Raw genomic sequence first — 24,471 nt, forward strand, 5'->3', positions numbered from 1 at the left:
GGGTTGGGTCCTTTCTCTTTACAACAGCTTTAAAAAAAAAAAAAATAGTTGCCAAACCATTATTTATACATACATGTTTTCCAAATATAAAGATTAAAGCTGGTCTATCCGAGTGTGATCCTTAGCGCCCCCTCAGTTATGTGTGGGCAGTGTAATTAACCTGCGGCAGCTTCCCTGCCATCCACCACACCAAGCTGATGTGTAAACCCTGCAAACGTACCAGCAACTGACCCCAGCCATTTTGGATTTGTGTTTCACTTTATACCCCCCATCCATTTTGTTGGATGACAAAAACCCTTTTTATTTAAATTCCGCATTTGGTACCAGCTACAGGTAGGTACATGTTAGTGATGGCTAAAATGAACCATTTGCTGTACTTGCTGACCCCACTAGGTGGTGCTCTCTTTTCGAAACAGTACTGAAGGCATGCCCCAAAGCAAACCACGTGCACCATCTAGTGCGGCCAGAAAATACAGCCAATGGTTCGTGAAGCATCCTTTTTGTCAACACTAGTACATGTTGATCATCCATGTCATTAATAAACTCCACTGGTTTTAGTCTGTGGCAGTTCAGAATGGCACCAACACCGCTGTGATTAGTAAGGGTGTGAATTCCTGAATTTTCTTTTCAGTCTGTCATTTTGCTGCTCCTGTCTTACAGATCTAGTAGTTGTGAGTCCCCTTTTTCTGTTTAGGCGTAAAGAGTGGAATGGTAGTGTTCTTTTGTACCTCAGTGCCTTTGTTCCGGGTAGTAAAATGGGTTAATGATGCTTATTTTGGCTGTGAATGTGTGTCATTGAGCTGCAGTGAAAACGTGGGGCTTGTAAACAGCATTTACAGGGGCCTTAGAGCATTTGGCAGGTTCTGTTATCAGAAGATGGTGAGAGACTGTGTCTGCTATGCAGACTTCCTGTGAATGAGGCTGCTGTGGCTGCTTCAGGTGGGATGGGGATTCCTTATAGGGATGATTCTTTGAACGTAAAGCCCCTGTTTGCTTCTGAATATGTCAATCCTGTGAACTGGATTTCTCTCACCTACCTGTCCTTTCTGAAAGCCATGGCCTTTCCAGTATGTGGAGCAGAACGTTCGAGAAGGTCCCCTGTGAGATAGCAGGCGACGCCTTAGTCCTGTTAGTATGGGCCTTCGCATGGAAGGGGAACTGGCTCCTATTACACAGTGAATGCTTGCTTTTAGGAGTGAGAGTGTGAGTGGTGGTGGTTACAATCTGTCTCAGTCTTTGCTGGGTGTGTACAGCCTGGTCTGTGCTGTTATAAATAAACGTGTAGGAATTTGGGCAGAAGTGTTGTTTATAAGCAGCTAAGCTGGAATTGTCCCAGGGTCCTTGTTAATACAACTCTGAAAATAACAGATCTGTTGTGGGCAATCTTGAAGGGTGATCTGTTGTAGCGGATATATCAGTATGAACAGCATAACAGGGAAAAGTTTTCTTTTTAGTAATGTTTATTTCCAGGTTTTACAGAAATAACCAGGAAGTCAGAATGTTTAAATTAGGATTTTTTTGTGGACTGGGGACTGACACGTGAGCAGGAGCCCCTCTCAGCGACTGGGGGCATCACGCTGGTGCGGTTAGACTTTGGACCTGTATTCTCTCTGCCGGCAGAGTGATCATTCCCTTCATCGTCCCCCCAGAAGATGATTTTTTTTCCAGCCGCTGTGTGGAAGTTTGAGCTGGCCAGCCGCTTCCACAGCTCCCAGGAGGAGCGGCCTGTTAATCCGGTTGCGGAGACCCCAAAGTTGAGGCCCCCGGAGGGGCTGGCTTCCTCTACAGTTGGGGGTGATGTTGGCTGCATGTCAGGGTGGGTGGGACCGAGCTTCCTTCCCACACCCCCCCCCCCTCTGTCACTCAGTTTCTTTTCTCCTCTGCTGCTCCTGTCTCTGGGACAGGCTTGCGCAGAAAGTCACTAGGGATTGCAGTGGTTGCTGTGAGCTAGATTTTCTGTAACCCTGGCCGGCTGGTCACAGGACCTACCCTTAGAGCAGGGGTCTCCAACTCCGGTCCTGGAGAGCTACTATCCAGTCGGTTTTCAATCCTACCTGGCTTCTGATGAGCCACACCTGTTCTCCGGTAAATACCAGGGCCAGGTGTGGCTCATCAGAAGCCAAGTAGGATAGAAAATCTACTGGATAGTAGCTCTCCAGGACCGGAGTTGGAGACCCCTGCCTTAGAGCCTCTCTATATGGATACTCCAGCTTGGCCTTCTCCTCCACCACCCAGGCAGGGACATCCTGGACGGCCACCTAGGTCAGGTACATGAGCAGGAGTGCCAGGTGCTGCGTAAGAGAAAAGTCATTCAGGAGACTTGTGGTGGGGATGACGGGGAAGAGACAGATTGCATCCTTTGGCAATTATTCAGATTGCATCTCCCACCTAGTGATGGGCAAAATGACAACTCCAATTTCGAACCATTTGCTGTATTTTTTGGTCCCCACTAGATGGTGCTCTTGGCTTGAGGTATGCTTTGAGCCCTTTTTTGAACAGATGCCATACCTCAAGCCAAGAGCACCATCTAGTGGGGTCAAAAAATACTGCACATGGTTCATGAGGCGTACTTTTGGCCATCGTTACTTGAAACTCTACGATGACAACTCGCATGATGGCGGTCTCCAGGGTCAGCTGTGGCGGATCTTGGGCTGCACAGGGCGGTCGTTGCCCGAGGGCGCAGTTGTTAGCCACCCGCTTGTCAGCTAGCACTGCGGAAATGGACTGGGCCACATGGGTGAAGTGTGAAGCGTAAAGGCCTATATCAGCATTTGAGCGTCTTATGGGTGCGTGACCCTAGTGTCAAGCTGCCTGTCCTCCCTACACACTGGCTTCATGAACAGTGCTCCCAACGCCAAAGGGCACGTTTAATTTTCATGCATTTATTTAAAAACAATTTTTTGTCCCACACTCAAAGGGTAAGAAACACTACAGATACAGTGCATTCACAAAGTATAGATCCCTTCACTTTTTCACATCTTATGTTTTTATGCTAAAACATTTAAACTCGTGTTTTTCCTCATAAATCTGTAATCAATATGCTATAATGACAGTGAAAATAGGATTTTAGAAATTTTGGCAAATTAAAAATAAATCACTGATTGACCTATGTATTCAGACCCTTTGCTAAGACACTTTAAATTTGGCTCAGGTGCATCTCATTAATATTGATAATCTGTGAGCTATTTCTAGCTATTTCTTTTTTGCAGTTCACCTGTGGTTTATTCAAATGATTGGACACAAGCTGGAAAGGCGCATAACTATTCATAAAACAGGGGTGGCCAATCTTGTCCACAAAGGACCGGTGTGTATGTGGGTTTTTTCTGCAACTGCCTAATTAGTTTACTAATTAGAGGACTGATTGGCTGAAGAGTCCTCACACCTGGGTTTGATCAGCTGATCTACAGGTTATCCCAAAAACCTGCACACACACCGGCCCTTTGCGGATAAAATTGGCCACCCCTGTCATAAAAGGTTGCACAGTTGCCGATGTCTTTCAGAGCAACACCAAGCCATGAGATGGAAGGAATTGTCTGCAGAGCTCTGAGACAGGATTGTGTTGAGGTACAGATCTGGGGTAGGCACCCAAAATATTTACAGCATTGACAGTTCCTAAGACTACATAATTCTTAAAATGGAGGAAGCTTGTAAAAACCAAGACCCTTCCTAGAGCTGTCAGGAGAGGAGGGTCTTGGTAAAAGGTGATCAGGAACCCGAGGTCACTGATTTTTGGAGATGCAGTATGGAGCCTCAGGTCTAAGTGTCATGGGAGTTTTACTTACACAAGAATGTTCTGAGGGCAGAAGGAAAAATTATTGGTTCAGAGAGGTAACCAATCAGATGTCTTGGGCTCACCTCCTCTAAATCTGATTGGTAATCTCTCTGAACCAGTCATTTCATTCTGCCCTCAGAACTTTTTTTGTGTAATCTAGAATTAGGTGATTAGGGGTCATTGTTGACACACCACAGCACACAGTGCACAACGTACTGTGTCCTCTGCATTTAACCCATATGTGACATTGTGACAGCAGGGGGCAGCTGATTCAGTGCCTGGGGAGCAGTGCTTGGGGGCGGTACCTTGCTCAGGGTACCTCAGTGGTGCCTTGCTGGTTGGGGATTTGAACCAGCAATCTTTCAGTTACAAGTGGGCCTCCCTAACCATTAAGACACTACCTATTAAAATTCCACAAATGAGGAAATCAGGCTCCGCTCATTACAGTGAATCATGGTAGCAACAGCATCATTCAGTGGCAGAGACCTGAGAGACTAGAGAGAATCGAAAAGGAAAGCTGAACGGAACAAAGTACAGAGACTTCCTTAATGAAACCCTCTGGAACTTAGGTTAAGGTTTGCCTTCCGACAGGACAATGACCTCAAGCACAAACAAAAGACAAAGCAGGGGTGATTTAGGGACAACTCCGAATGACCTTAAGTGGCCCAGGCAGAGCCCGGACTTGAACCCAATCAAACATCTCTGGAGAGACCAGAAGATGGCTGTTCATCCGCAGTCTCCGTCCGGCCTCACAGAACTCGAGAGGACCTGCAGAGAATAATGGCAGAAACTCCCAAAATCAGAGTGTTCATACCCAGCAAAACTTAAGTCTGTAATTGCTGGCAAAGGTGCTTCAGCTATGTACTGAGTGAAGGGTCCGAATGCTACTATATTCTACTACTATAGTACATACTATGTCAATGGGACGTTTCAGTTTTTTTTTTTTTTTTTATAAATTTGCAAAAAAACATTTAAATCCTGTTTTTCTTTGTCATAATGGGATCTCGAGTGTAGATTGAGAGGAAGAAAGAGCTTAAACATTTTTAACATAAGGTGGCAGCATAGCAAAATGCGACGTTCTGAATGCACTGCAAATCCACAGTGGGATGTGACCCAGAGTCTTTCTGGTTATAAAGTCACCAGATACCAGTGGTTCTCCTCCCTGGCTTATGCCAGCCCTGTTTGCAAAATGCTGTTTATTTCCTATGTCCTTGAGTTAAGATGATGAATCATCTTGAGCTCATCATAGAATTTGAGGCTCAACCCCTCCCTCCCTCCCTCCATCCCTCCATCCCACCTCTTTCCTCTCTTCCTTCACTTCCCAGCCTGTCTTTATCCTGCCTGGTGAAAGAGGCAGGTAATGCTGGCAGCAATACTGCATTCATACAGTGAATAGCCGTGTCGGTCCAGAATCTACTCACGCATATGCCCAGGAGGAGCCTTCTGCTCCGTCCGTCCCTGTTGCTGTTTCCTGTGTCCATGTTGACTCACACACCTCGTCAGTCACGTTTCAAATACATTGTCTGTGTTGCCTGTTTCTGACTTTACAGGCTTAGGATCATATGTTTATGACTAATCTGTCAGTGCTGAGACATACTTATTTACATTTTTGAGTCTGGAGGTAAATTTTAATGCAACTCTGTTGTACTGGTTATGGGGTTTAAATGTACTAATTGTTGTTTTGTGATGTGAATTGACAACTTTGTAAAATTTCTAAAATGTAATATTTATGTGGACTGTGTTTCACCACTAGGGGGCGCAATAGCTTAAGCTTCATGAGTGATTTGCTGTAATGTACAATGTACACTATATGGACAAAAGTATTGGGACACGTGGCCATTATACCTATAGGAACTTCTATGACATCCCTTTCTAAATCCATAGGCATCAATATGGAGTTAGTCCCTCCTGTACAGCTATAACAGCTGCCACTCTTCTGAGAAGGCTTTCCATAAGGTTTTGGAGTGTGTCTGTGGGAATGTTTGCCCATTTACCCAGAAGAGCATTTGTGAAATCAGACGCTGATGTAGTATGTGAAGGCCTGGCTCCCAATCTCTGATCTAGTTCATCCAAATGCTGTTTGACAGGGTTGTGTTCAGGGCTCTCGGGGAGCTCTTAAGTTCTTCCACTCAAATCTCACCCAACCATGTCTTTATGGACCTTGCTTTGTGCACGGGGCACAGTCATGCTGGAACAGAAAAGGACCTTCCCCAAACTGTTCTTTACATAGCTGGAAGCATAGAATTGTCAAAGAAGTCTTTGTTTCCTGAAGTATTACCAGATTCTCATCACTGGAACTAAAGGGTCCAACCCCTGAAAAACAGTCCAATACCATTATCCCTCCTCCACCAAACTTTACAATTGGCACAATGCAGTCAGGCAGGTAAAGTTCTCCTGGCATCCATCCAACCCAGACTCGTCCATCAGATTGCCAGACAGAGAAGCGTGATTCATTACTCCACACAACTCGCTTCCACTCCTCCACAGTCCAGTGGCGGTGTGCTGTACACCACTGCATCCAACACGTGGCTTTCTGTTTGGTGACATGAGGCTTGCATGCAGCTGCTCGGCCATGGAAGCCCATTCCATGAAGCTCCCAGCTCACAGTTTTCATGCTCAGGTTATTGCCAGAGGAAGTTTGGAATGCTGCAGTTACTGAGTAAACAGAGCAGTGGTGACTTTTACACACCATGAGCCTCAGCACTCGGAGACCCCCCTCTGTCACTCTACATGGTCTGCCTCTTCATGGCTGAGTTTCTGTTGTTCCTAGATGCTTCCACTTTACAATAATACCACTTACAGTTGACTGTGGAATATCGCCGGGGCATTTGTGGAGAGGGTCCCGGTGTTCAGGTTCCTGGGTATTGAGTTGAAGGATGACCGGACCTGCAGTGCTAACACCAAGGAGCTGCTGAAGAAGGCGCAGCAGAGACTGTATTTTCTGAGAATCCTCAGGAAGAACCGTCTCCCAAAAAATCTGCCCCTTGCCTTTTTACCACTGTTCCATGGAGAGCGTACTTACGTACGGACTCTGCGTGTGGTACGGCAGCTGCATTTCTTCAGATTTGAAAGCTCTCCACAGGGTCATCAAGGCAGCGGAGAAAACATTTGGCTGCCCTCTCCCCACCCTGGAACCCTAACCCTAACCCTAACCCCTAACCCTAACCCTAACCTACCGATGCCGGAAAAAAGCCATGGACATTTCACAGGATTCATCACATCCCGGTCACTGTCTCTTTCAGCTTTTGCCATCAGGCAAGAGATACAGAGCCATGAAATCCAGGACAAATCGCCTGAAAAACAGTTTTTATCCCAAAGCAATCATGGCTTTAAATGCAAAACAGAACAGTTAATTTTTTATATTTCATCAGTGCAGTCTGAATATTCAGTGCGATCTGTATAGTCAATGCAGTATTCAATGCAATTTGTAATTCAGTGCAATATTCAGTGCAATATGTATATTTTTTATATATTTCATCACTCGTTTTATGCCTCACATTGAGTCGAATTGCATTTTCAATTTCGTTGTTCAAGTGATAATGACAATATAGATTATCTTTATCTTTCATTTTTATCTAGCAGGGAGGAAATTTCATTAACCGACTCATGGCAATGGTGACATCCTGTGACCAGGGCCATAGCCAGCTATGAGGTCGCTGAGGTCTGGACCTTGGTGATTTTTTAAGAGCTAAAAATGAAATTTGAAGCTAAATATTCACCTGAATAAACATGGGCTTGATTAGGCTAACTAACATTTCACATAAGGAATTAATTAGAAATAAAATAAGCTAAACACCTTGGGGGCAGTACGGTGGAGCAGTGGTTAGCCCTGTTGCCTCACACCTCTGAGACCTGGGTTCGAGTGTGTGAGTGTGTGCCCTGGATGGGTTGGTGCCTCATCCTGGGTTGTTCCCTGCCTCGTACCCGTAGCCTCTGGGATACGCTCCAGACCCCCATGACTTCAAACAGGATAAGCAGTTTTAGAAGATGGATGGAATAAACAGCTTATTAAGGATAAGATGTCTATAATGTAACTGATAAACCTCGTTCCTGCACATCACTATTTTTTAATTGATTCCAAAACAACTTCTATTTTGTTTCCTTTTTTGTTGAGTTTCATGAGTTTAATTAATTTTATGAGTTTTTGACCGTTTTTATTTGTTTGTACTTTTGTCTGAGCTCGATAATTTAATTTTCGTTTTTGTCTTTAAAAAGAAAGAAGCCCACAAATGAAAAGATGCAGTATTATTGTATTATTAATAAGGGCACAGCTTTAATTAACCCTGTAACCCCTTCTCACCTATTTATAAACACGCTTGTTGTAGCAGGTTAGGTGCATCTTTACAGTAGCTGGGCTCTTTCCAATAAACTTCCCTCCCCAAAACTCCATCGGTCACATCCACGCTGGGCCGGTGAGCACTGAGCATGGCCCAGGGAGAGAACCGTTTGAGCACGTCATGATGACACAGCACCACCTGCCCTATATCACCTATAAGATTGACCGGCCCTCCGTCTACAACACATCTGCTCTTATTTTGTTTCTGTCATACTCAAAATGGTTCCACACTGTGCTTTCATCTGAATGTCCAGCTTTCTGCATGAACGTGTTTAACTTCTTGAAACATTAGTTAAATTTGGGTGTGCCTATATAATTTTGCCAGTTTGATACGCTTATCATATGTTTGCAGTCAATTATTTACTGTAGAGGAGGAACATTTGACAAGTCAATATAGACTGATAAGCTCTAAGCAGGCTGTTAAATTCAAAAATAGAAGCTAAAAAATGTATGTCTACTCATTTTAATTTTATTTCTGTTAGTTTTCGAGTTTGTTATTTTAATTTCACTTAGTTTTCTTTTTATTCTGATTAACAGGAGGCTTGTGTTACCCCCGAGTGATTGCAGCTGTGAGAGGTGCCCCCTCCGTTGGGGCGCACGGTTGCTGATCCTTGGGCTTGGCCTACAGCCAGGCTGCCACCCCATCCTTCCCATGTCCAAACTGGTCACCAGTCACCCTGACCAGCGCATCAGGGCCCGTGACTGGAACCTGCACCCAGAGGAAGTGCAATCAGGACCGGCTCCAGGCAGCTGGAGGCAGGAAGAATGTTATATAAATGAACAGCCATCCCTCCGGTTCACTGGGGGCTATACGGACTGTCTGGGGGGGCCAGTTGGCAAGTCTGCAAGAATTCAGTCCGCACCCCTTTGTTTATTCCCCCGGACTCAGTCCCATGGGCTCTTGTTGAAATGGCCCCTCGGTCTCATGCTCTGGACCCAGGTCAGATGCTCTTAGCATATGGCTGTGAGTCTCTGTTGGGTCTGCAGGCCCGTTTCAGGGGCCCGGGTCCTGGTACATCAAGGCCGCCCTGAGGGTGGTTCCTCAGCCTCGTTTGTGGTCGGTCGCCCCTGGTCTGTGAAACACAATGATGTGATCATCATGTGATGTTGAATACCGTCCCCCCCCCCCCATCCACATGTACATATTCTGGCCGCTCCGCACTAAGCGGGATATCCTGAGTACAGCGGAGATGCCTCCATCACCGGGCAGTCAGAGCCGTCCCACTGGACCCCCAGCTCTCCGTCCCAGCAGGAAGCCCCCAATTAGCATTAGCATTGTCGCCGCGGCTCGAAAGGAGACAGCGCTATTTGGATGATGATGTTTTCATCCCGAGTGACCCTCCCCGGTAGGTGCTCCCCCCTCCCCCAAGTCCTTTGAGGTAGATGTGTGAATGTGTCATGTCTTGCTCCCCCCCCCGGGTGACTTGTGAACCAGGTGGCCGTGTGCGTGCCGCCTAGGACAGATGACACTTGTTTGTCGTCCCCGGGAGCCGGGTTTGTTTATGCGCTGTGTGTTCTCAGCGCCGATGCCGGGCCGGACCCCATGGCAGCGTTTCTGTAAACACTGGTGCACCTCTCCTTCTGCCCCTCCCCACCCGGCTCTCTTCTTCGGTACATGGGCTGACCGACGGCTTGAACCCTTGTATTGTCCCCTTGACAGAAGTGGAGCGATTTGGCAAAAGTAACAAGCGTTCACTTTATGCACAAAGGGTACTTTATTGAATTATTTACATCATGTGAATTATTTTCGTGAATACTTATGCATTAAGCAACAGGTATGCAGTCAGGATTCCCCCCCCCCGCCCCCCCCACACACACACAAGCTCTATATTTATTGATGAATGACAAACAGGATTGCCTTGGTGATGTGTCTTCAAATGGTCACCAGAGTGTTCTTCTTTCTCCTGCTCGATGTGCATCCTGTACTCAGGTCTGAAACAGGATGGGAAGCACAAGCGAACAGAAGGTCAGCCCAGCGGTGTCGCCCAGCGAGCCCCAGGCGCGATTAAGCTTCACGGCCTCGCGTACTCACTCAGCGGCCCACGGCGTACTTCTGCAGCTCCTTCATGTGGCTCATCGTATCTGGGGAGGGAAGGAGGAGTCATCAGTATGAAGCCCACAGAGGCTGCATGCTCACCGCCTCCCTTGAGTTACGTGTCTTACCTCCGAACTCCGACCGTCCGGGTGGGACCAAACTGCCCCCTCCCCCGGTCATCCTAATGCAGGAGAGCAGGGAGGCATTCAGCCTCTGCTTCTCGCTATTGATGTGGTTCAACTCCAAGAACCTCAGCTTGAGCTGCTGCTCCTGGAGCTCCTTATCACTCTCCAGCTTCTTCTTGTCCTTGAGCATCTGCTCCTTTTCGCGGCCGTGCCTCTCCTGCTCCTCATGCAGGCGCCGGCTGCCCTCCTCCACCCTCGCCAACGAAGACTGCCGGCACTCCTGCAGTTCCTTCATCAGTTCTTCGTTTTGCGCCATCAGGTCGGTGTTGTTCTTCCGGATGTTGGACATGATGTGGCCCACGTGGTTCAGGTAGCTCTGGAACTTGGATTCCATTTCTCGAGACAGGCCGGTGCAGTTGGTATGAACTTGCTCCAGGTACATTGATCGTTTTTCACACGTGATGAAGAAGGTGCTGGCACAGCTGAAGAAGTTCTCGATCTTATCCAGGAAGGCCTTAGTGACGGTGCTGATGCCCCCTAATGCATTCACATAGTCCTGTTTACACTCCCGACTGAACATGGCGTGCGACTTCTCCATGGATGTCTTTTGCCGCCGAAGATCAGCATTGGACTGTTCGAGGCCGATGATCTTCTTTTTTGCTGTTTCTTGAGCTGTGTTTAGCTCCTGGCAAGTCTGGCTGAAGTTGAACTTTTCCCGAAGCAGCTGCTGGACCTGTAGGTTCGCCTTCGTCAATTCTGGCAGAGAGAAGAGAGACAGAGATGTTGAGGTCAGCAAGCGGCAAGCCAGGAAAAGATGTTCGTCTGTTTCCCAACATGGGAATGGGGGAGTGAACGACAGGCATCAGATGGCTGGTCAGAACTGGTCAGTGAACAGCAACAGAAACTGGTACCTCTTTGACAGTTATCAGGGACTGGGCCAGGAAACTGTCGTTTCTTGTGAGCTTGCATTTCGTCTTCACATGAATTCTGCAAATGGGAAGAAAATACACAGAACGTCAGATGGTCTCAATGACATGAACGTTAGAGATGATTGTTTAATTAGTGACATCGTATCTTTCACCACAAAAAGAAAGATAATATTCCTTTAAACGGATGGTTAGCTGTTGCTTTCCCTAACTCCTAATGTTTCCATTTATTTGCAAGAAGGACTCGAGTTACATAAAATTTTCAAATGGAACAACAAAATATTTGCTTTGAGCAAATGTATACGTCTTAATATTCATGCCAGTTTTGTCTATGCAGGACTCAGGATGGATTCCCCTATAAATATTCAGTCAAATGCCAGGCAGTCTCAGGCACAGTGGTGCGTCTCACTCGCAGGTGAGCATAGCTGAGCGGGTCTTACCAGCCTCTTCTGTAAGCCCTGAAAGTGAAAGTAGGAGTGATTGGCCATCGACCGCAGGCTGATCAGCTCCTTGTCTTTTTTGCCGATGGTGATGCTCGTCTCATTCAGCTTCTTGTACAGCATCACGCTCTGCTGCTGCAGGCTCTTCTTCTCCTCCATGAGCTTGTTGCAGCTCTTCTCCAGCTCCTGCACTCTCTTCTCCTCGCCCGAGTTCCCCGACTGGCCGTACACCAGGAAGAGCACCAGGCTGACGATGATGAGTGACTGAATCAGTGAAGAGAAAAATAAGACGATCTTCAGGTAGTAGCCACAACTTCTCTCCTTGGTCTTGTGAAGTTTTTTGGTATCCATAGGCAACTTGGCCTGCGTGTAACTCCTGTACATGGCTGCTGTTTGGCGTTTCAGACTTTTGGGATGGTTTCCAGGGGTGACCAGCTGACCTTGTAAGGTCCTGCACACTGTCCCCAGCAGTAATGTGTGGAGAGCATCGGTGGGGGGGGGTATATTTATAAACACTGATCCATAGCTCACACACAGAGACTCCACCCAGTTTCTTCGCATTAGTCGGGGGCTGATAATAACGCCCCACACCGACCTCAGCTGGTCCCCACCCCCACTTACAGTAAAACCCCCAGATGTCTGTGAGCACCTCAGATAACTGTCAGGTCTGCCTACTTCATTTTTATGATCTGCATGGAAATAAAAAGCAGTTCATAAAAAGCTGTAACAATTAGTAATATCTAAATTATTGTTATTGTTCTTCTGGTTATTATGATTAACAACAACGACAATAACAACAACAATAATAATAATAATCTTATATAATCTTCACCATCATCATCATATAATATTAGGAAATATGTACAAATTAGGATTTTTTTTTGGTTCAAATATTTGGTCCCTTGGTCTGGATGTCATTCAGGGTGAAGTGTTCAGATCTAATGCTTATAACTCAAATGCTTCTCTATTTGTTCTTATCTCAGTCAAGCCCGTCCCGACGGGCCTCTGCTCCAGCTCAATCCATCACATCCAGAACGTTCCGCAGTTTGCAGGGCTCGTCCAGGACTTTCCTGCCGTTATGTCGTCTCAGCCTTCGCAGGAAGCCGTAAATCAGGGAGGCATTTTGACCCATCGAGCTGCCAACCCCGATCTGAGATAAACTCCAGAACAAAAGACGGAAACGGCACACAGATGCTGATACTGCTCACCTGCCCAGATTTCCCAGGGGCTTCTCTGTACCCACAGTAGAGGGGAAAATAACTGCTAAAAAGACACAGAACATCCTAAGTGCAGGGTTTTTGTTCTTAAAGCTGGTTGGCATGATCCTGTACTGGGCGAGCAGCTGTGTAAGGCTTTATCCATCCAGATGGCTCACTTGGAGCTGCTGGTCGTGCCCCAGAGCCCTCTGATTTGTCACATGCATCAGGTGACCACTAGGGGGCAGAAACACCTGACAGGACATTAATTTCCCTGGCTGATTCCCTGTGATGCAGTTGATCTGTGGTAACCGCTGCCCCCCCCTCCTACCCCTGGCCATCCACCGTTTCCTCCCCGCCTGTTTCTCTGGATGTTTACGTTTTCTCTTCTTCCTGTGCCCAGAACAATGGCTACCTCTTCAAAACACAGGTCCCCTGGACTTATCAGTCAAGTGCCTTGTTTACGGCACATTTTGCCCTGTTATGACACTAATAAGTGCCTCCGGTTTTCAGATAAGACTGTCATCTGTGCTTTGTTTTTATCGTTGCGATTTTTCCATGGATTGATACCGAAAACAGTCATGCAAGCGCTCACTGAATTTCGATGTGTCATTTTTGGGAGCCTTGCCTTTCTAATCTGCTCTGCTGCCCCTGTAATAACGCCTCTGTGCTTCTAGGTTGACGTGAGCAATGCCACGAGTTCGGGCGGCACCCCCACACATCCTAAACTGCGACAGACATCCTGAGTGATCACCAGGCCCCCTTGACTGTCCCCCCCCCCCCCCCCCACACCGCATGTGTAGCAATATAGATAGGAGTGTTGGAACGTCGCCTGAGTCGATGTGCCAGATCAGCCAGGGCGCTGCACTGAAGCTGCGTCAGTCCTTCTGATGACTTCACACTAGCCACGTTCGTGTTACTAACTGGTTTCTGCAAGGCAAATGATGTCATCACGAGGGCACCCTTCACGCTCAGGGATTCCCCTTAATGGTGCTGCCTGACACTTGATTGCCACTTGTACTCTGTTCTCATTCCCTGAACCCACCACTCCTGGCACCACGGGGGGGAAGATCCCCTCATTCAGACAAGTGGACCCCCCTCAAACCAATGCCCCACATCACCACCTAATTGGTAGTGCCACTTGTGCCCCCCGCCATGAAAATCTTCAGCCCACCTGTCAGGTTTGTTCTCGTACCAACTGTGGCCCAACGGGACCTTGGAACACACCGTACCGCATCGGCGTTTCTGTTATGGGTCTTCTAGGTCGGCCCTTTAACCGCTGCTGATCTACTCTGGTTATGTTTTAAGCTTTAAGGGTTTCCTCTTAACGGCGAACATGCCGTCCGTTTCGCTGTCTCTTTGTCTGCGGGATGTTTATGTTCACACAGGGTAGGATGACGCCTAGGACGTGCCGAGAGCTTTTTGTGAAAACGGCCTGTCCTATTGAGTAATCACAGGAAATCTTGGTCAGCACTGGCCACGCATTTATGGAGGACCCCCCTCCCTCTCAAACACACACACACACACACACACACTGTGTCACTGGAGACCATCAAATTGCCTTGACTCCTCCCTCAAAGCTTCCAATTTTCCTTTCACCTTTTTCAGTCTGGAACGGCCAGTTCTCTTAGGCACTGTATGTTTGCACGGCATGTTCATGAGGGTTCTGGGCTGGAATACACCTCCTGTGATGTGTGTGTTGTTAGCCACCCGCTACGTGTCCCTCAGCTGCCTGCAGGCTTCCTGGAGTGATGTAATAACTTAGGCCTGGAGGAGCGGAGACCATTTCCCCCTCAGGCCACCAGGGGGCAGCAAAGCACCTCTGTCCTTCATGGTTAAGGTGGCTGCATACTTCAAACGAATTCGACAGAATCAATGTTGTTTTCGCAATATGACATTGTACAAGTGATGACTAGTGCACCGCCTGTGATGAGCACCAGAAACAAACTTATTTGTTTGTTCTGATCCTACCCGCTGTCCACGATTGGCTGATGAATAATGTGATGCCTCAGGGTTGGTTAGCAGGACTAATTATGCAGTTACCAGCATGCTTTGCACCACACTGCACTATCTATAAATAGTATAAATTAATATGTGAATTTGTATACTTATATACATGTAATTAGTTATGTAAATAGTTAATGTCATAACCGTGTAATGTTCACCACGGAACGCTTCTGTTTCGTTAGAGCGTGACCATGAGTGTCGTGTAAATCGCTGCCTTCCCTGTCTGTGCTGCTGCTAGTATTAGGCCAATAGTGGCCGTTAATAAAGAGCTACTTCTTTAAAAAGGATGTCATCCCATCCCCTTTATTAAAATGGCTCACACACTCCCCACAATATGTTTATCTGCCCTCTGTATGTGGGTCTGCTGCAGGTAAAACATTCTGTGCCCTCTAGGGTTGTGGAGTGACATCAACAGGGTAGCCGCATCATTTCAGGTATGCACCACATTGATCTCTCCAACATGTTTGATTTGTCTAGATGTCGTGTGCAGTGCGCAGCCGCCTGTACTCTCCATATCAGGGCTGCTGTACCTCAGGGAGACAGGCCTAAACCTCACTGATAGTAATTGACGTTATCCTGATAGCGACTGAGAGCAGGCTCTGGACGTTTGCTGCGTACGTACCGGCCTTGGTTTGGACTGTCCCCTGTGGGTGCCTGTACCCCCTTCCTCACCAGATGATCATCTTCTTATGAGTTCTGGAGTCCCATTTATGTTTCGCCACTAACTCGGTGGTCACTGGTCAATTATAGAATAGAATAGAATAGAATAGTGATATTAATCCCGGTGGGGAAATTCCCGTTTGCTGTCCATGAGACACCTATACAGGCCAAAGAAAACTTGGGGGTCACAGCGCAGGGAGTCACAGCACAGCGAGTCACAGCACAGGGCCAGCTAGTGTGCAGTGTTCCTGTGCCCAGGGGCCTTGCTCAAAGGCCCGCAGATATTTGACTGTTCTCTCCTACACTGTTGTCCATGTCTCACAAAACCCTGGTTTCCTTCTGGATCAGCGGTTGTCCCAGGAGGAGGGGGAATGAGTGGCAGTCACGATTAAACATTCTCAGAGTTTCATCGCACCTGAAACCATGATCCTTCCATTTCCCTCCGGAAGCCCGACTCACCAACCAGCTGTCACACCCCAACCGCTGCATGCGAGTGGCACCGGTGCCAACCATCCACGCAGCTCAGGGCCAAAGCTACCAGAGGCTAAAATCTCTCAAACTGAGCTGATGGGAGCGCCAGGTACCACCTTTACAGTGTTGCTGCCTGGAAGGGCGAATGTCCTCATTGGTCAATTCCCTGGACCAGTGACCTGATTGGTTTGTTCATATACGTGTCACAACACATAAACATTCAGCAAAGATCTTTTAAATGGGGAGGAAACCTTGGTGTTTCAGGATGAATTAGCCTGAGAATTCAGAATGGGTCAAACCTTAAGCTTTCCCCCAGCTTGTGAGATGTGCGCGCGTGTGCGTGTGTGCGTGTGTCAGATATACATTACGTTGTGCCGACCAAATGTCCCCACAATGTGATAAAAACCTGTTATTTTGACATTGTGGGGACTATTTTTTCAGTCCCGGCAAGGGGAAAATCAATTTTATAAAAATCTATGAATGCAATCAAAAAACTAAAAATGCCAAAAATCTTGTACTTTGCTTTGTTACTTATGGTTAAGGTTATGGCTGGGTAGGGGTTAAGGTTGTCATAGCTGCGATTAGGGTTTTTGCCATATAAATGAATGGATGGTCCCCACAGAGATATGAATATGAACATTGTGTGTGTGTGTGTGTGTGCATGTGCCTGTGCGTATGTATGTGTGTGGGGCTATCAATGCCGGCGTTTTATTGGCTCAGGCTTGTGGGCGTCACATGTTCGTGGGTTAGTGTCTGCTGGGCTGCTTGCTGATTGCAGGTTCAAAGGTCTCACACACGCCCACACACACTGCGAATCGGCGGCTTGCCCTCGCACACGTCCTCTGAAACCGAAATGTTATAAAGTCTCCTAAGCGGAAACTCTGCCGAGAGCGTGAGAGATTAAACGGCGGCTTTAACGGTGTTTGCTGGTCACAGCTTATTCCATTCATATGACTGGGGATTTCTAGGGTTAAAGTTTTCAGTGAATGGATCCAAATACCAAGGCCCCTATGACCTCCCCCACCGTTGATTTAATGCACACACCCCCCCCCCCTTAATCCCAAAGAAATCCTCTCTGGCCTTAGTGGGGGTAAGTGGTGCCCCACAGATGAGTAGAACGGGGAGGTCTTCTCTCCACCATAGTGTTCCTCTTTCCTGACCCGTGACCGCAGTAACCGATGTTGTTAGGTGACCCATTTTGTAAGGTTACTCCGTCCTGCTTCCGGTGGTTTGACATTTCAGGTCCAAAAAGTAAAAATGCAGAGCAAGATTTTGTCTCAACCAATCGGTTGAGTATATAGATTTACTCAGTACGCAACTGGTTGGTTGAAATAAAATCTTGTTCTGGATTTTTACTTTCTGGACCTGAAATGTCGACCTCTGCCCACTTCAGATGGCGAGCCGCTAGCTCTGTAGTTGGGAATTCCTTTTTTCGTGGGGGCTGGAAATGTTTTTAGACACAGTGGGTCGCTATTGTCTGAGCCCCACCCCCCACTGTGACACATACACAGAGGGAGAGCTTTATCAGCGGAGCTTATCTGTGTCAACAATGCAGGCGAGCTGGGCCACCTTGGCTGACTCTGCTAGAGGAATTGTGTGTGCTGTGGGTGATTCCTGGTCACGCTTAACTGTGTGTGTCCTTCATACCAAAATGCAGCTTGTTTGGCGAAAACTCAGGCATGAACAAAAGAGGTTTCACAAAGTTTAACTTAAGTAAAGTATGTGGGATGTTGATGTGGCATTTCTTTTTCACATGCCAGCAAATTAAAATTATAATCTAATAAAAAATAGTCATTTTAGGTCTGCCATGGCTTGCCTGTTCTGCTCACTAGCTCCTGCTAGTGGCTGGTGGGGGAACTATAAGCAAAACAGGCTCATTCGGTCCACTAGAGTCCAGTTTTGTGACGTTTTCAGCTGCTTTACTGAGGTTCACCACCAAGTTCTTAAAATACACACCAGTATGCTGTATAATTTGTTACATAAATCAAGTAATAAAACATTGTGGCAGGGGGCTTCCTGAGAAAGGGGGTGATTGTCGAGGGGTGGGTGGGTAAACAGGGGCTGGTCGGTATGTGGCTGAGCAGGCCCATCTCGTTTGGTGCTGGTGGGGTTAACCTTCCCAGCATGCTCTGGGCTGGCCCGGGGTCACCAGCCCCAGCGGCACATTCTTCATGTGTGAGCCACCTGGCTGCCGACTCGCCGCTCTTTGGCTCCAATGTCCATATAAGGCAAGGAGCGCCATGGCAACCAGAGGGCTTGAATAGCAGTGTCAAATCCCTGAGCACACAGGCGCGCGCGCACACACATTCACACACACACACACACACACACACACGCAGGGAGAGCGAGTGAGCGAGCGAGCGAGGGAGGGAGGAGAGGGGGAGGGAGAGACAGAGGCAGCGGAGAGAAGTGCTGGAAGCGGCTCCTGGCTTTTCACAACGGGCTGCCTGGCCACGGCCTCCATGCTGGTTGGGTTCCCCTCTCCCGGAGGCAGAGACACGGAGCATTTCCCACCCAGGAGATCTGCACTGGGAGGGCCCAGGCCTCCGGACACCGCCGGCGCCGCCACCACTGACAAAGGGCCAGCTGTGTGTAAGGAGCGATTCGCGAGGAGACTCCCCCCCCTCCTCCTCCTCCTCGCTTCCCGTCCTCCGTTCTTGTTTTGTTTTCCGTCGAGAGGCGCGGAAAGCGGCGAGGTGCTGACGCCGGCTGTTCTCCCCGGGCGAGTTGGAGATCGGCCCCTTCCTTGAACTTTGATCTCGTCTCCTGGGGGAAGGAGTGGATGATTAAAGGAGACAGGGACCTTTTTTCCATTGTGCCGCGCTTTCGGGGGGAAACGATCAGGGAAGGGGCAGCCTGCAGAGGACGCCGAGGGCCCGATCCGTGGGCTGCACCTCTGCACGCCGGGATCTGACTCACCTGGGAGGTGGAACTAAGAACCAGAGCAGAACCACGGCCCCAAGAGAGTCTGCAGAAGCTACATGCCGACTGTCTGATGAAGGTGCAGGTCCTGCAAGAAAGTGATTGATTCTTTTTTGGGAACTTTGTCAGAAACTAGATTCTGCCTGAGCACCGAGAGAAAATCTGGTGTTTCTCCTGCCATTTTCTGCCTGAGAGCCAAATTGTTTGCCAGTTAGCCGTTCTGTTCTTGCATAAATAACCAGTTACAGATACTTATATCGCTTTAAGGTTGATAGGGACTCGTCCTTCTACGCCGTGAGAACCGGTGCGACCTGTTTCCAAACGCCTGGATCGCGTTCCCTTATCTCGCTCGCTCTGAAGGTCACTTGGCCGTTTTTCTGCCTGCTTGCGAGATTCCGACCAGCGGAAGGGGTTGCGCAATCGAGCGAGTCCTTCCCTCGAGCGTGGTTTGCATCCCGAGAGGAGGTCAGGAGGAGCTGAGCCGCGTGCCCGGGCGTCTGCGAAGACGTGCGACGTCACGCTGTGACTGAAGGAGTGAAACAGGAGGGAGCTGCTGGGAACAGGAGGGAGGAGATACCAGGAGACACGTGAGAGCTGTGGTGTGGGGGACAAACCCCTTTTCGACCGTGTTTGTGTTACTAATTCCCCACATCCTTGCCAATCACTGATCAAGAACATCAGTACGGGTGTTTTCCTTAAGCGAGCAGGCAGATGGCGCTGTAACGAGGCCCAACTGCCACACTAACCTGAGCCAGCTGGAGAGGAGGCCCCCTGGCCACACGGAGCAAGGCTTGGCCTCCTGGGTATGGCCATGGTGAGCGGGACTTGGGGGAACCCCAATGGGGACTCGAACGGCCTGGGGGAGAAGGGCTTCCTGCGGGGGGGCCGAGGGGACGGCTCGCCCCACGCGGGAGCCAGCGACCCGGAGGCCAGCGAGGATGACCGGGCCTGCGTGGTGGACTGCGCAGTGTGCGGGGACAAGTCCAGCGGCAAACATTATGGCGTCTTCACCTGCGAGGGCTGCAAGAGCTTCTTCAAGAGGAGCATCCGCCGCAGCCTGAGCTACACCTGCAGGTGAGAGTGCCCTCCAGGTGGCGGTATTGAGCAGATTCCCCCTGCCCCCCCCGGCCTGATCTCACTGTACCTGTTCCACTCTCCTGTGCCACAGGTCCAATCGGGACTGCCAAATTGACCAGCACCATCGGAACCAGTGCCAGTTCTGCCGGCTGAAGAAGTGTTTCAGGGTGGGGATGCGCAAAGAAGGTACCTGTCTGTCCTTATCCATCTGGTGGGGGGGGGGGAGGGTCATAAGGTTGGTTGCATGCTTTATAGTAGAGGATGGGGATTGTTGAGAGGTTCCTGTCTGCCCCACCCTTTACCCACCCATACGCACACACACACACACACACACACACACACACACACACACACACACACACAGGTTTGTAGTTATATCTTTGTGGGGACTCTCCATTTATTTCTATGGGGAGAACCCCAACATGGCAACCTTAACTCCTACCCAGCGCTAACCTTAACCATAAGTAACCAAATGAAAGACTGAGACTTTTGGCATTTTTAGTTTTTTGATTGCATTCAGAGATCTTTGTGGGGACCTGAAAAATGGTCCTGACAACTTCAAAATGACAGGTTTATATTACATTAAGGGGAACATTTGGTCCCCACAATGCAACATAAACCTAATCCACACACACACACACACACACACGTGTTTGTATTGATGTCTTTGCGGCGACCGTCCATTAATTTTTGTGGGAAAAACCCTAATTCCAACAATGATGACCTTAACCTCTACCCAGCCCTAACCTTAACCATAAGTAACCAAACTAAATACAAGACTTTCAGCAATTGAAAGATTTTGATTGCAGTAACAATCATAAAATTCAGTTTCCCTTTGTAGGGATTGAAAAAATGGACCCACAACATCAAAATTACAGGTTTTTATCACATTGTGGTGACATTTGGTCTCCATAATGTAATATATACAGAAGCCCCCACACACACACACCAGGAATTTCCCCACATCAACAGGAAGGGTGACTCCAGTAGGACACAGTTCGAAGAAACTGTTTTGTGTGGAGCAGTGGATGGACCTGGGTGACATCAGATGGCCATCAGTGTTCCGTGTGGACCGCCAGGCATTAACCTTAGGCTCTGCATGGTCAGCTTCCAGGCAAACGTGCCGGTGAATTCTGGGAAGCCTGCAGATCGTAAACAGAGACATGATTTAATGCTGCTGCTGCTCTGTGAGAGTTTCCTCTGGCCTGATCTTGATGTCCTGCTTTGGACTCTCCCTGTTGACCTGGCCTCGTCCGGCGACGGTGTGCGTCTGCGTAACTGAGCTCCTCTATCTTTCCCCCCCCCCACCTCCCCTTAGCAGTTCAGCGTGGGCGAATCCCACCCTCACAGTCAGCGTTGAGCCCCACACCCGTGCCAACAGGGGGCACCGTTGGCGGAGCGAGGGCCACGGACGAGGGCTTCGACGGGCAGCCTGTGTCTGAGCTGGTCTCGCGGCTCCTGCGGGCCGAGCCGTACCCCGGGGGGCGCTACGCCCCGGCATTCGGCCAGGGCTCCGACACCATGGGCATCGACAGCATCTGCGAGCTGGCGGCCCGCCTGCTCTTCAGCACCATCGAGTGGACACGCGGCATCCCCTACTTCCCCGAGTTGCCCGTCTCGGACCAGGTGGCGCTGTTGAGGCTCAGCTGGAGCGAGCTCTTCATCCTGAATGCGGCTCAGTCCGGCCTGCCGCTGCACGCGGCTCCACTGCTGGCCGCCGCCGGTTTCCATTCCGCCCCCATGTCGGCTGAGCGCGTTGTGTCCTTCATGGACCAGGTTCGCCTCCTCCAGGACCAGGTAGAGAAGCTCACGCGCCTGCAAGTGGATGCCGCTGAGTACAGCTGCCTCAAGGCCATAGCCCTCCTCTCACCAGGTGCGCCCGCTCCTCCCCATACTTCACCTTTGACCTTTCACCTCCCGAGTGTCCTGCAGTATCTGTATCTGTGTGTTTGTCCAGTTTGTGCAGATCGGTGTCTACCTCCGGGTAAAAAGCACTTGGCTCGGTTTCTGTCTCGCAAGAGAGATGCTCCATGCACCGTCTGGCACAGATTAGAAAAATTAACAGACTTAATCATCACCCTCGATCCATCACATGGCAATTTTGTTAAACTGCAGGAGCCAAAAACCGGAACGCTGAGGTTTGGCTCCCTCTTCAGGGGCAAACGTGAAATTTCACGCTGTCATCGACACTCTGTTTACTTGTTAGCCCATTGTGAGGTTGGCTCAGTATCCAGATCCACGCAGCTTCTTCCTGGACGGTTGACAGAAGGCCTTTGCGAGCACAATGATTAATGTAACTGGTCTCTGGGACTGAAAACCGTAAAAGAAAAAGCCCCTTAGACCCAGGTGATGTAGATCAGTCTTTCTCACATTTTTGCTCTCTCCCAACTCCCCGGGGAGAATGTGGAGCGTCTGGGCGACCCCGACGACTCTTTTGAGAAACACTGATGTAAATGACAAGGGAATCACCTTTACTAGACTCGCAACCAGAAACGATTTTCGGAGGTGGGTGTCCGGCAAATTTCAAGGGAGGCTCGTACTCATTATTTTGCTATTTGGCTACGTGCCTGGTTGGGAGCAAACAATTTCAAAATGGGTGGGTGGGTTCAGACCAGTAACCCTTTACTATGTGGCTACCAGAGGTGGAGATTTCAGGTCCAGAGAGTACAAATCCAGACCAAGATTTTGTTTCAACCAACCAGTTGAGTATAAAGAGTCATAGTCACAGGATACTCAACTGGTTGGTTGAAACAAAATCTTGGTCTGGATTTGCACTCTCTGGACCTGAAATCTCTTCCTCTGGTAGCGATGTGCCTGCCATTACAGAGTATTTTATGAAACTGGTAATCGGGTCTATCTGCCCCACCATGTTAAGCGGCCTCCTTTTACCCCCCCACAGATGCGTGCGGCCTGACGGACCCCGCACAGGTGGAGGCCCTGCAGGAGAAGGCCCAGGTGGCGCTGACGGAGTACGAGCGGGCCCAGTACCCCAGCCAGCCGCAGCGGTTCGGCCGCCTGCTCCTGCGCCTTCCCGCTCTGCGCGCCGTCCCCGCCGCCCTCATCTCCCAACTCTTCTTCATGCGGCTGGTGGGCAAGACGCCCATCGAGACGCTGATCCGTGACATGCAGCTCTCCGGCAGCTCCATCAGCTGGCCCTATGCTTCTGGCCAGTGAGCTGCGAGCATGTGGGTGCAGCACTGCCACCTGCTGGAGGACAAGGCACTACACCGGCAGCTCCTGGACAGCAGTCATCTTGCCACGCTCCTCAGAGAAGAATGCTTGGAAGAGTATTCCTAGTGGACCTTTCTGGGCCGAGGGTCCTGCCTGGATTCCTGGAGTGTTCAGGCCTAACCTCACACCTAGTCCTTGTGAACAGAGTGCCCACATTCACGTGAGGCACTGAACAAATGACCTCTTGTGCTTCACGCCACCATATACCTGGAGTCATTATTGTCCAGATTCCATGACTAAAAAAAAAAAAATCACCAAAATCAAATATGAAGAAGTAGATTTCCTTCTACAGGTATATAAGGCTTTACTCTGTTGTGAGTTTTAACTCGTTGTAAACATATTTTTGCTTCTTTCAAAGGAACATACTGCTCAAATGAGATCTTTTGTTTTAAATGTCTGATCCCAAGGTGGCCGCTTATCCAGCCACTGCTGGTGATCATTGCTGTTTTATGTAGGTCTCTGTAACATGTAAACGTTCCACTCTTGGACGTATCATTCCTCTCCGACCCCCGTGGCTCTTTGCGCACACATTGCGGGGCGCAGCTATACATCCTTTGAACAGCAACCTCATGCCAAGCATCAGAATATGAAATCCTACAGCTCAGAGTGTCTGCTGGGACCTGAATGATGCTGGCGTGTTCTTACGGCCAGACTACAGGTGGCAGTAGTGAGCAGGTATCGGGTCTGAATGTAACAATGTTAAAGTGGAATGCAGTTATGACCAAATCATCATTTACTACGTCTGTAAATTAATGATACGTTGTCTGATAAGCAATAAAGGTCTTTCACATGTTAGCTAACATGTCACCAATTTATTGTAACATCAGAAAATCATACGATACAGCTTATACATTTTTTTTGATTGTATTTGGTGCAAAGCATTGAATGGAATGATATGTTAACGAACATACCTGGTCCCTGATTAAGAAATAAATACACCAATGTAGGATTAAAAAGAACGTGACAAACAGTTCTGTCCTGGTGTGCTTCCTCCTTTGGATACATATAAACACAACAGCCCATGCAGAGCAATTGCAGAGCGATCCCAAGGCTGAAGATTGTTACATACACTGTTCTTCCCAGCCGAAGTTTAATTCCACTCAGTGAAGCCCAACACCAAGTAGGAATCTGAAATCTTGTTTGGTGTGTGCTCTGGTTCCTGGATATGTCAGACTCCAAGAGTACTGTGGAGCTGAAGCACGTTTCCTCACACTTTGTGGTGGTTGAGCATCTCGCTGTGTGTTTTGCAGCTGAGACACAGCACCATCCTTAC

General features: G+C 48.8%; 2 protein-coding genes across 3 annotated transcripts; one reads left to right on the plus strand and one right to left on the minus strand.

Moving 5' to 3' along the window:
- Positions 1-9,804: 9,804 nt before the first annotated feature.
- LOC111847586 (uncharacterized) lies at positions 9,805-12,135 on the minus strand. The gene is made up of 5 exons (XM_023818916.2): positions 11,635-12,135; positions 11,180-11,255; positions 10,272-11,024; positions 10,141-10,190; positions 9,805-10,040 (listed from the first exon to the last, which is right to left on the minus strand). Exons 1-4 carry the CDS (start codon positions 12,016-12,018, stop codon positions 10,141-10,143), a joined length of 1,263 nt encoding a protein of 420 aa, XP_023674684.1. The 5' UTR covers positions 12,019-12,135; the 3' UTR covers positions 9,805-10,040.
- Positions 12,136-18,261: 6,126 nt separating this feature from the next.
- Positions 18,262-24,168, plus strand: LOC111847591 (nuclear receptor subfamily 2 group F member 6-like). Of its 2 annotated transcripts, none has more exons than XM_023818929.2 (4): positions 18,262-19,964; positions 20,059-20,153; positions 21,289-21,840; positions 22,867-24,168. In XM_023818929.2, exons 1-4 carry the CDS (start codon positions 19,696-19,698, stop codon positions 23,139-23,141), a joined length of 1,191 nt encoding a protein of 396 aa, XP_023674697.1. In that variant the 5' UTR covers positions 18,262-19,695; the 3' UTR covers positions 23,142-24,168. The 2 variants fall into 2 exon arrangements, with proteins under 2 accessions (XP_023674697.1, XP_023674695.1); XM_023818927.2 differs by having other exon boundaries at positions 18,263-19,964; positions 21,286-21,840.
- The last annotated feature ends 303 nt before the right edge of the window (positions 24,169-24,471 follow it).

This window comes from Paramormyrops kingsleyae, chromosome 21 (assembly GCF_048594095.1).
Source record: "Paramormyrops kingsleyae isolate MSU_618 chromosome 21, PKINGS_0.4, whole genome shotgun sequence".
In the NCBI taxonomy this organism is placed as follows: domain Eukaryota; kingdom Metazoa; phylum Chordata; class Actinopteri; order Osteoglossiformes; family Mormyridae; genus Paramormyrops; species Paramormyrops kingsleyae.